This window comes from Vidua chalybeata, chromosome 3 (genome assembly GCF_026979565.1).
Source record: "Vidua chalybeata isolate OUT-0048 chromosome 3, bVidCha1 merged haplotype, whole genome shotgun sequence".
NCBI classification, from domain to species: Eukaryota; Metazoa; Chordata; class Aves; order Passeriformes; family Viduidae; genus Vidua; species Vidua chalybeata.
The window spans coordinates 65,392,377-65,405,037 of record NC_071532.1 but is presented as its reverse complement, the minus strand read 5'-3'; the positions used below and the strand labels follow the sequence as shown (position 1 = coordinate 65,405,037).

Sequence of the window (12,661 nt, the reverse complement as noted above, 5' to 3'; positions counted from 1 at the left end):
TAAGAAGTCGTTTTAAAAATAAAAACTGAAGGATGCAAAAAGAGCCTGGATTCTGGTTTTTTTTATATAATGGCAGCACATTCTATTGAATGCTTATTTAGAAAATATTATAAATTGACCAACAATTGCATCAGCTACAATTTTTCCTTTCAGTCTGTCACAGAAAGACCAGTGTATGTATAACATATATGTACACATGAAAGTTTATACAATGACTCTTCGGCTGTCTTTTAGATAATAAACTGTGTTTTCCACTATGTGGCTAGTCTTGTTGAACCAAATGTGAGGTGAAGGAGGAAACTATTATTCTACATATTGGGGTGGTTTTTTTAAATAATAGAGGTATACTTATGAAATACATTTGATTTTTGTTTGTTATTGGATCTGCAAGGTTGCCTTCTTCCTGTATTGACAGGGAAACTGTTCTTATCTAGAAAATGCAGAGAGTTCATTTTCTTTTCTGCTGATGCATTAAATCAGCACAAATACATATCAACTTATTTTGCACATCTTCCTATCTCATCATTCTTAAGCCATGAAGATAGTTTTTAAAATCCTACACATAGAAAACAAGCATGGTCTGTGATTTATTTGTGATACATTAACAGGTTTTTGGGGTTTTTTTTGTTTGTTTTTTTTTTTTTTTTGGTGGCAAATTGCATCAGACTTTAGCTCAGAGTGTTATCTCCTTATTACTTTTACCATATTTTAGATGCAAATATCAGTCCTAGCTTCACAGAATGGTGGGTCCTGCCAATTTTGCCTGAGATATTAAAGGCATTGTCAGCACTCAAGCTGTTATAGAGATTTTCTGTGAGCTGCATTGTTCCAAAGTTGTGCTGCTTTTAGATTATAATTGTAATTTTAATTGTCTCATCTAAAAGCAGTGGTTATTTCTCTGAGGAAAGGACTGCTAAAGCTATTAATGAAGTAGAACCAAGAACATTATACCAAGAACACTGAAGTATTGATTGGCTACTCTTTTACATGTATCAGCACATACCTTGATGCAAAAATGGTTTACCTCCTCTAGTGCAATCAAACCCCATATATGTATTGAATTAAATATGTAGGCTTCAACATAACCTGCAGTAATGGCTTATTTAAACATTGCTGAATAGTGAGATCTCATTCAATTATTGTTTTCAACTTGGGCTTTTTTTAACATTTCAAGCCAAAGAGATACTGGTTAAAAAACTATGTTCTGGAGAGCTATCAAGACCAAGGTTTTTTAAACAATTTCACCAAACTAGATGAAGCTTTAATAGGCTTTGGTGGCCAGCAGAAATTTGTGGTCTATTTTATGTTGTCTTGACTCACCAATTTGGGTTTACACTGAAATTTCAGTTCCAGGCTGCTTTTTGACAAAGCTATGCAAAGCAAAAAGGTAATTCATTGGTAGCTATATCTGTAGAAGACAATGTTTGGTGATCAAATTGGAAAAGTAAGCTATGATGAAAAGCTTCCCATTGCTACTTCAGCTGCTTGCAAATGGAACAACTCACTAGGCAAAAGCTGAATTCATTTGGTTTTGTAGGCTCCTGTTTTATTCTTCTGAGATCATCTCAGATTAGAAGTGATGATCTCCAGCAGTCTTCCCTCTTTAAATTCTTCTAAAAACTCTCTATAGGATGCTTGTTTTCCAGACTCAGGAATAAAAGTCCTCCTGCAATGCTTGCTCACCAAAATTTGTCAAGCACTTTTGAATGACTGGACTCAAATGTCTGTAAAAATGTAAGCTGTTCCTGCTATTGAGGTCTAGTATATAGTCTTCTGTTACATTTCCTAAATCAAGAACATTTTATAGTTCTCAGGTTTTGATATAATCATTTTCATTCTAAATATGAATTTTCACTCACATTAGATTCTGTGTTTGTATACAAAGTGAAAACTTACTTCAGGACAATTCATTTCCCCCTTTCACACCATTTCCTGTCTACCCTGATTCTTGCTTAATTTGTTGCTGGTTTCCCCCTTCCCAAATATTTTCTATAAAGGGGGAAAGAAGAACCTATTAGGAGAAGTGGGTGAAGTATGGTAGAGAATAGCCAAGTAAATATTATACTTCACTTAAAAGTAGTAATAAATATGTAAATTATTCTGAGTAAAGTAATGGAAAAACACAAGAAAAGTTAATGAGGAAGGAGGGAGGAAATGTGCACTTAACTCAGTGAGAATTCTAGTCAGTAAGTTTTCAGAGCAGCTGTTTATTGCGCATGTCCCTAAACTTGATCCGGGAGTGCTAGGGCTCCTGGAAGTCCTTCTGCTGAAGACAAGGGATGAAACTATGACAATATTTTGGTACAGCCCAGGAGAATATTTTGGGGATAAGGTTCCCAGCCATGCTGCTCTCATTTGTTTCTCACTGCAGAGATTCTTGGAGCATGTGGGTTGGACCTGATTGGTATGGGGCCAGTGCTGGTATGAGACCAGAGTTTCTTTGGGCTCCATGTGTGCTGCACATGATAAGGCAGTCCATAGGATCTGTCAGCAGAGCTATTCTGAATCTAAACCCCCTGAATAAAGGTAATGTGGATGCAGTGCCTTGAGCAGCAATTCTGCTCTGCTGATTTGCCCATGTCCTTTCTCTGGTGAAGAGAAACTTGTTTGCTAATGCTGTTTTCTGAGCCCCTCACTGAGTTTCCTCATTTCTGCCCAAGTGTGATTGCTACAACTAAATGCGGATGGGATACAGCAAAAAAATAAAGCTATTTTGAGTAGCCTGATGATGTCTGAAAGAAAATAATGCTATTCTCAGTGGGTAAGGTAGGATGTTAACAAGGAAAATTCACTATTCATTTTAGTGATGACAATTTTGAATAGTCATTATGGATCAGAAGCTTTGAATTCAAGTTTTTTAAAGAAGATGTTGGCCTAAGCCTGGAAAAAGAAAACAGAACTCAAATAGTTTAAAACATTAGGGATTGCCACCTGTTCAACTTAGAGGGACAGAGAGGATTACCAGAAATAAGATGAAACAATGTAAATACTGGGAAGTTATGTGTTGCCTATCCAAGCTGCCATAAGACTGATTTATGCAATGAAGAAGTTTTTTTTTAAATGTATTAAAGCTAAAATTGTTATATTACTATGTGCTTATCCTGATAATTAAAGCATAAGCTTAAATCACTCATGAAAAACTATATAGAAGTTTATGACTCATTTGTACAATTATATATAATTTTATTTTGTCTTTCTAGGCCTTAAACGGGTCTTCATTTACCCATGTGTATCATATATATATTTAAATTCATACCTAAGGTCTGTTTTGAGTACAGATAACATGACAAAATATGTAAAAATTCTTCCTGAATGTAGATAGGTTTTAGGTGACAGGTCTGTTGCTAGAAATCCCAGTGCTAAATCAAGAAATTCATAATTAGCATGTTGTACATCATTATGTACACAATCATGCTGTGTTACTCCCACTATTGAAGCAGAGGTCTGGGGCTTTGTTTCTGCTCTATATGCCTTTGGTGTTTATTGTGTAAAACATTTGTCTGACAGGTGTGCATCTTTGTCAGGAAGAGGCAACTCCAGAGCCACTGTTGATTCTTTCTGCAGTGACAAAATCATTTCAATAAACCTAAATTGTTAGTGAAATTTGAATACCAGTAGTATAAGCAAAGAGCTTTTGTTCATGTATTGAACCTCTAGGAATAAGTGTGTTAGTTTATCATTAAAAAATAGTAAACTTACCTTGACTCTTTACATTGTATGGTAGAAAATGCGGCCCCTTGATGCTGGATTGTTTCTGATATCGCTCAGAAAAATATCCATCACCACCATGGACAATGTTCAAACAGAACAGCATCAGTAAAGATATTTGTAAATGCATGTTTCCAAATCTGTTCTGTGTTAGAAAAGGTAGAAAAAGTTTGTTGTAAAGAAAAGCTCTTTAGCTCTGGTTTTGGAGCATGAATAAATGAGTTTTCTTAAATTATTGGTATTAAAAATAACAATATTTTGTTGTTACTTCCATCTGCTTTCACTAGTTTTGAAAAATGCTCTAAGAAAAGGGGAATCAGCATTGCTATCACTTTTGAATGATGGAGCTGTTGCATAGATAGATTAGAGGCAATAGTCTCACTCTTAGGAAAAGAATAATTTTGATTGGATGGCAGCCTATTCAAGACAAAATATTCAGAAGCAGTGACTATTTTAACTAGACCTCCAAAGTAAGTTCAGGAGTTCCATATACCAAAACTCTTGAAAAGAAGAAAAGTTTTCAGTGAAAATACGTAAACACTTCCATGATCTTACTGCCTCTGTCTAATGCTATAGCAAATGAAGGATGAAGTCCTGGTTCCTTCAGCATCAGTGGCAAAAATCTCACCAAAGTTGAAACCTGGTTGAAACCTGATGAAACCTCTAGCCTTACAAAGAGCCCTAGTGGCAATGAGGATGCTGTCACTGGCCCTTAAATATCAACCCTCTTCCCTCCCCAGACAGAAAACAGGCATCCTGAAGAAGTTACCTTCAAAACCAAAGAGAATAAAATGAAATCATGACATACCAAACTGTTGTGGAGCTCCAATGTAGAGTGGTAGAGGAGTGGATCCTCCTCTACTGAGGAGGAGTTCTGCCACTGGTGAGTGAGCAGAAGCTGATGATTTCAAGTGCCACCCTTGAGTATTTATCTGGTTTTCCCTTAGTTGGGTGACTGCTGGACATAAGCTCCTCCCCCAAAATCAGTAAGCAGTAATTACCTGTGTGTGTATAAGTGTGTTTTTTAGGGGTGGGGGAGAGCTATTTTGGGCAGTCATCCTAGATTCTCTTAAGGGATTTTTTTTGTTAATTTTTTTCTCATTATTTTCTTGGATTTCTTATTATTTATGAGATTATATTGCTCATAGCTTGTTTTTTCTAAAATTTTATGGCCCCTCTGTTTTTAGAATTGATACAAGTAACACTTGGAAAATCATGAACTAGTAAATAAGGTTAGTAATTCCAAGTGTTCATTTAAATGTCTCTGTAGATATTTTAAGGAAAGACATATACATTTTGAACTTTGGTGAGCTGTTACTTTCAGGAGTAACCCCACTTGTTCACTGGGATACAATGAAGAACTTCCAATCAATTCAGATGTTAATAAGGGAGTTGTCAGAGAACCTGATTACTTTTAGGCAGTTATTTTAGGAGATTATCTTAATGTTATGTCTCTAGACTTCTGTTTTGATGTTTGAGGTATACTACTACACATATAATGCAGGTAATGTTTCTGTATTATGAAATCTTGAAATGTGAGTTCACCTTACAAAATGAGAATTTCATTGTGTCCAGTTGTAACAAATGTACTGAACATTTGCTTTATTTCGCAAATGTTAACACAGGGCGCTGTTTGGGGGTTTCAGTTTAGTAACTGATGCTGGTTTTAGTGTTGGTGGTTATGGTTTTAGCTCTTAATAGATTTTGTTAAACTGGTCTTGCTTAATGGACTGTACCCACAGACTGCAACTTCTTTTGGTTTTTTTTAATAAATTTTACAGTGATTCAGCATCACTTTATTGAAGTTCAGTCCTAAATAGGCAGTAACTCTAAGCTCTTGAATTGTGACTCTGAATAATCTTCTAAAACTGAAGGTCAAATTAAGAGACAAGAAACAACTTTTCTGATTAAGGATGAAACTGTAGAATTAAATATATATTGTACTTTGCTTTAAGAAAAAAATACATATAAATTATCTGTATATTGAACCTCTTTTGCCAGTTGCAGACTTCTTTGATATTCCTATATAGATTCAATTTTGTAGGAGCTATAGGTATACTAATAAATAATATGTACTACTGTCAATTCTCATGCATGGTAGGTACAGAAGGAACACTTGTTACCGTTCCAACCAAAAGACTGAGCTGGTGGCCCTGAACCCTGTGGCTGTCCTGTGGAATGACAGGTTAACGTGGGCTGAATATTACCTGCTCCATGTCTTTGTTTAATTCCACACTCTTCAGCTTTTTTGGCTTTTATGTATTATGGCAAGCATCCTAGAACACAAGTTACTGTACTGAAAGGGACCAATGGACCATCAAGTCTGTTCTGCTTCCAATTGTGCTAATACCTTTGCTTAGTAGAGAACTGGATTAATGTTTTAACTTACACTAATAAGTGCAATAATTTATTCAATGTATTGTTGAACAGTTCTTTTCTTCTATTCTTCTTCCTAGCCATCCTCTAAACAACACTGTTCTTGTACTATTTTTGTAAATAACCCTTTTTGCTGCAGGGGTCTTCAGACTTAAGCCTGTTTCTTCCATTAAGCTTGCACGCCTCACCTGGTCAGTGATTTTCAGAGAGTTTGCATATCTGAGATGGTATTTCTACTCCCCACATGTGTATTCAATTTCTTTTAATCTTTCAGAGAAAGAAACTCTGTCCTCAGGTTTTTTGTGTAACTTCTCAAGGTGTTTTATTTAAAAAAATATTCTCTATAAACTCAAATGAGGATCCAGTCATCCACTTTTGACAGAGGTAGCAAATATATGGGCATAAAGTTTATTTCCTCCTTGAAAAAACACAGCTCCAGCCTCTTTTTTGGTTTGTATAAATCCAAAAATAGCTTTTGATTTTTTAAAGCATTTAAATATACAGCTTTCAGTGGTAAGTGTGGTTGTTGCTAATTTGATAATATTTGGTTAAGAACAGCAGGCGACAGTTTCATGCACACACAGTTTTGTGCTAATTTCTTGCTAATTCATAAATACCCCCAAAGCAGGTACACTTATGTTACAAAAGCACCAATAATTCACACTGACATTTGCCCAGCAGCCTCGCTTCCTGCCTCTTGGCTCCCTCTGGGCAGGAAGGTGAATAATCTCGGTGTCTCTGCCTAAATAGGGATGATTGTAGGGTCAAAAGGTATATACAGGCAAACCCGTTGTCCTTGTGATTAACCTGAGCTCCACCCTATTGTGCTATCTTACTCTACTCTGGCTTGAGGTTTTGTTTTTTGTGGGTGTGGGAAGTTTAGGTAGAATTGGAGTTCACTGCTTTTGTATGTTTTCCCTGTTGCTGTGGCTATTTCATATTGGCAGAGCACTAACATGCATTTAGTGCTAAGCATGCATGTGAAAGGTGTGCTGTGGTATGTATTTACCCTTGCAAAAATATGTGCAACAGACACACTTGTGTATCTCTATTTACAGTAACAGCATATTGTAAACTAGAAAGATTATTTGAAAAACTGTTTTCAAAATACAAACCTTCAGATGCTTTTGTTTTATAGTTACACACTTAGAAAGTTGTTTTTGCTTAAAAATGAAGGAATCTTCACTCCCTCCTCCCCACAAGTGTAATAGTCAGGAATAAAATTTGATTCATTCTGCTACTTCAGAACTTTCTTTTTAGTAGTGTGCTGGCTGCATCTTCCCATTTAAAAGTACTCAGGTTATGGCGATGCAGTAGCTGAAGTCCTAAGCTTAACTGCGACAAAAAGACTCCAAATAGTCTCTGGGGACCACATGAATGGTACTGAAGTCAAAGCCTCCAGTGCCATTTGCAGCAGTCTGCAGTGTTTCGTGAGATTTGCTGACTGGGTGTTCAGGTTGTTGTTGAATGTTGCTAGAAAGCATATACTATGCATGCTTTCCAAAACCCCTTTATGCTTTGGTCTCTTACTCCCACAGAGTCAGTGGAAATGTGTAGCATAGAAATGATACCATGATTTGGGAAATGGGAATTGACTTTCACCACAACCCTACAAGTTACTCTCAAAGTGACTTGAGTGAGTTCCACAACAAGCAACTCCTTCAAAGGAAGAGTCATGGAACATATTAATTAAGCATAAATTGTAATGAAACAATAAACCACTCCCTGTCATGCACCCTTCAATAAAAAAAAGAAAGCTGAGAAGCAAAACTCCAGAATAGCTTGTGCTAGGTCCTTGCAGTAGCTGGGAACTGGCCAGTTATGTTCTTGATGCTGAGGATACTTGGTGTGAATATATTTATTGTTTTGACTTGGAGTATTTAATCTTAGTTTTTGCACCATCTAAGCACAAACCCTGAGCTTAGTTTCAAATAACAGAGCTCTCTGAAAGTAATAGCTCACAGATTTAACTTGAAATATGTCTTATTTTTAATAATTGGCCTTTAGTCTTAATCCTGACTTTTTTCTTAAAATTGGTGTTAGGTATTATAATTACTTTTTATGGTAAAAAGTGGTACTCAGGGAACCTCATCTGTGGAGGGGTGTTTACTCCCTTTATTTGGATTAGTTATCTCAATTATGAAAAAAGAGTCAAGAATGTGGTGGTGGGAGATTTTTTCCTTTAATTTAAAAAGTAGACTGAAAAAATGGGGATAATAATTTGTTATTGACGATATAAAATCAAAACACTGTCAGCAACAGGACACAGTGCTTTTGCTGCCTCTGGCTCAGGTCCAGTTTTCTTACCTGCTTGAAGTAATCTTGAACAATGTCCTAGTCTGTGACTAGTTTTCTTCTATTAAAATACTTGTACCCAAAACACGTGGTAGTTTTGGAAAGGACTCTAACAGCAAAGGACTCTAACAGCTTCTAGCACCATCTCTGGTGAATGAACTCTCCAGTCTCCAATTTTAAGTTTTCAAAGAAAGGTGTTTAAGAGTTTCCAGGAGAAGTTTGAAAGCTTGCCATGAAATTAAAGGAATAATTTGATTTTCTAGTGTGTGGTATGCTTTATAGCACTTTGGAAACTCCTAAATCATGTCAACTCCATGGTTTAAAGCTGTCCTCCATCCCTTTCTGTCACACAGTGGTGAGAAGTGTTCTCATCCTCCTACGATGGCAGCCAGGTAAGCCCTCAATGGGAGTGCAGAGCAACAAAGTGTTCCACTGAACCTGACAGGCCAAACTAATACAGAGGAGTTTCAGCTTTTTATTGCCTGCAGTCAAATGGACACAAAGGAATAGGAAAAGGGAAAACTTGTTAACTTGATAGCTGTGGGAAATCTGGGTGGTTGTTTGTTTATTTTGTTGCTGTTTGTTTTTTTTTGTATTTATTGTAACAGTCTATTTACATGGAGGGTGTTTTCTACTGCAACACTAGCTGCTTGGACTGCACAGGACTAGAAAACATCTTGGTGAAGGAAATATTTACCTTTCTAATTGAAAAATAAATAAGATTTATTTTGAGTTTTAGAATGCATGTTGTCTTTTTTAATTAAGGGGCTTGTTAAGGTAATGTGTAGGGCTGTACAGCCCTATCTATATCCATATTTTGGGATATGATAAAGAATTCTCTTTAAACAAAGCAAAACAAATTCTGTTACTCCTACAGTCCTGTTGTACTCTTTTTATAGACTTTAAGTCCTTACACTCTTTTAACACTTGTAATTGTGGTTGAGTAAATGTTCTCCTTTCAAGTAGTTATGGAAAGATGGTCTGTATTTTTTCTGGCACTGCAAAACTGACTGCTGACCAGTTTGTTCTGTTCAGCTCAAGTAACTGTTGATCACAAGAGCTCTATTTAGTATAGCAATATATTTAAATAGATGACACCCAGTTAAATATTTATAGTTGTATTCTGGCTGAGTTAACTTTCAGGGACACTGAATAACCATGTTGAAACCTCAAGAGAAGATGTGTTCCACATAGCTTATAGAGAAAGCTTTGAGACTGACATGAATTTTTTTATGAAACAGTCCTCTGAGACTGGATAGTATTATTGCTTATTGATTATTGATTATTGCTTTCTAACAGCACTACATTGTTCATCACCATGTTCACTAGGCTTCACCCATCTTAGAGAATTTCTGGTAACTGAGTAAAAGATGCCAAACAGAAGTACTAGTGTTTTCCTTGGGTATCCTGTTGGCCTGACCTTATTCCGCCCTCATTTTTATTTCTCCCTTTCTTGCTTCTGAAAGTAAAAACAACAAATATTATTTAAATGAATGAATTAATTTGAAACTCCTATCAGATGTGTAGGTTTAATTGAAAACCAATCCATTTCAAGATACTGAAAACACAAATCTGGGTTTATATATTAAATATTCATTCTTTCTTTCACAAATGCTTTTTCAATTAAATAGTGTAAATATTTAACTATAATGTTTGTATTTTCACTAGTTCTGTTTAAAAGTGCAAACATGCAGCTGATGGCAGGACTTGCATGGAGAGGAGGAGCAGAAGTATTTCATTAACTTGCTCAGGAAAGTAAAATTTCCAGGATCCTGGTCACTGAATAGCCTCAGTAAATGCAAAGATTTTGCTCTGGATTTTGACAAGGGAGTTCCACAAAACTCTTTCTGGAGCTACTTAAACATAATCAGATAAAGAGGTTTCCAGTTCATTCTAGCTGATGATGTTAATTTTCAGCCTTCTGGTTGATGTTGATTGCACTCCCAGTTGTGTCAATACAATGAATTTCTTTAAGAATTTGATTTGGATTAAAATCACTCAGACTTTCTTGGGAGTGATGGAGGATTGGAGGATGGAGGCTTGTTTTCTGTAGGTCCATGTCATTTCACAGTATGTTTAAAATTATTTTTAAACATGTTAAATAGATCATTAGTCTTTAAAAATTACTGCAAGTCTTCTTTCTATTTTAGTAAGTACCTGATGTTCTTGTTTAAAAAGAGCATTCACATAGAAATGTAAATATGTTGAGTAGTCATATTTTCCCAGAGAGGACTATTTTTATTCATTTTTTTAATTCATGCTCTATTTTTTCACTGATTTTTATTAGATTATTTAATATCTTTCTCTACCTCTGTGCTTGCTGGACTCAAGGTTTCTGTCAGAATGCCCTGAACCACAGTGAATAAAGTAGAAACCATGGAAAAATAAGAGTGGGAACCACTTCTACTTTCCCAAAGGTGAAAAAGTTCATGCAGCTTCCTTTGGTATCCCATAATTAGGGGAATCTTCCAAATACTTGGTCAAAAATAGGTGTAACTGAGCTACTTTTTCAAGTGTAGCCACTGGAGCATGTAGTCAGCCTGCTGAATAGTCTCATTCATTGACTATGCTACCTGCTGTGGTTTGGACAATTGGCACAGAGTTGTTTTTAAACTTCCATGTTTAAAAACAGGTGCCAATGGGGGAAATCCAGACTTCTACAACCAGAACAAATAAAAAGTTGTCTGGGTTCACGTCAAAAATAAGGGATTTGTTTGTTTTATTAGGTCTGGCATTTTAAATATTGCTGTTTTGTTTTAATTTATTTAAATTGAAACTTTGAAAAATTATTTTGGTGGTTGCATGTGCATATGGTGGGTGTAAGCCCTATGAGCAGTGGTTGAGGAATTTGTTTAGCCAGGAGAAAAGAGTCTCAGGGAGGACCTTATTTCTCTCTACAACTATCTGAAAAGAAGTTAGAGTGGGTTCCAGTGTCTTTTCCTAAGTAGAGAATGATACAACAAGAGGAAATGGCCTCACGTTGCACCAGGAGTGGGTTAGAGTGGATATTAGGACAAATTTCTTTACGAAAAGGGTTGTCAAGCATTGGAACACACTGCCCAAGGAAGAAGTGGAGTCACCATTCCTGGAGGTATTAAAAGACCTGTAGATGTGGTGTTTAGGGACATGGTTGGACTTGATGATCCTAAAGTCTTTTGAAATCTAAATGATTCTATGATTCTGTATCAATTCTCTCTCACTGATGCAGAATAAGCTTGAGTCCATGAAGTCTAATTGTTCCTGATGATTAGTAATAGACTAGTTTTCATTTCAATTAGCTGAAATTGATTTTTATAAGCATTATATTGTCATATAGGAGAGTCAGAATTACTTGTTTTTAATAAAGTACTAATGCAGTGTCGCTTTTAATATTACAGAAAATGAGGGCTACAAAGTTTTATAGGTCACATTTGCTGTATTACCTGACTCAAATCACAAGTTTCAATGTCTCCTGTAGGACATCTTCCTCCATAGGAGGAAAACCGCATAAATATGAGGGATGATCTTTTTTTATGAACTTTACTAGTAGACTTTTACATTCAAAGCTTTGAGGACCAAAAGAGAGTTATATAAAGAGACTCATATGTGAAGCAGATAGATACTTTCCAAAAATGTATGGAGATACCAGAGAAGATAGGGACTTCTAAACTCATGACAGACAGGCTGACCAAACATCATCCTGTTTCCAATTTCCCTGCTGACACTGTACTAAATGATGAAAAAACAAAGTTGAAAATTGGACTCCTGCTAGAGGTGATGTGAAATGACTTCTGCACCCATTGACAGTGATCTCCACAGATCACAGATACTCCACCCGTGTAATTCTGCTGCATACAAAAGTAAGAGTGGGGATAGGAAATGGGCTTAAGAAGGGAAAGACTCATTTATCCATGTCACATAGTCCAAATTATGATGTGGACTCTGAATTACATTATTATCTCATGCAACATCTCTCTTAAAAAAGTCTTGTAGAACTTTTGGGTTTGTCCTCCAAAAAGATGTTGATTCCAGTTTTAGAGCTACTGTAAGTATTTGCAGTAAGGAAAAGTATCATATGATGATTAAGGGGAGGACTTTTTAACAGTAGAAAATAATGGTTGCTCTCAATTAGTTTTCAATGAAAAATAAGTGTGGAATCTGGGAAGCCGTGGCTAAAATGAATGCTGTTACTTGATATGGTATCTATGCTAGTGTCATCACATCATTTAACATTAAATCTGGTACATTAAATTCAATGGTTCTATTGCCATTGCACGTCTTATCCAATTAGTATCTGGTTATC

General features: G+C 35.9%; 2 protein-coding genes across 2 annotated transcripts in view; one reads left to right on the top strand and one right to left on the bottom strand.

Annotated features, from left to right (window-relative positions):
* The window catches only part of NT5DC1 (5'-nucleotidase domain containing 1), a 125,758-nt gene that overhangs the window by 19,702 nt on the left and 93,395 nt on the right, over positions 1-12,661 (top strand). The window lies entirely within an intron of this gene.
* Positions 1-12,661, bottom strand: part of COL10A1 (collagen type X alpha 1 chain) — a 33,984-nt gene that overhangs the window by 3,021 nt on the left and 18,302 nt on the right. Inside the window, exon 2 of the mRNA XM_053939059.1 lies at positions 3,700-3,853. Within this exon, the coding sequence (XP_053795034.1) occupies positions 3,700-3,838 (139 nt within the window). The 5' untranslated portion in view covers positions 3,839-3,853. The remainder of the gene's footprint in view (positions 1-3,699; positions 3,854-12,661) is intronic.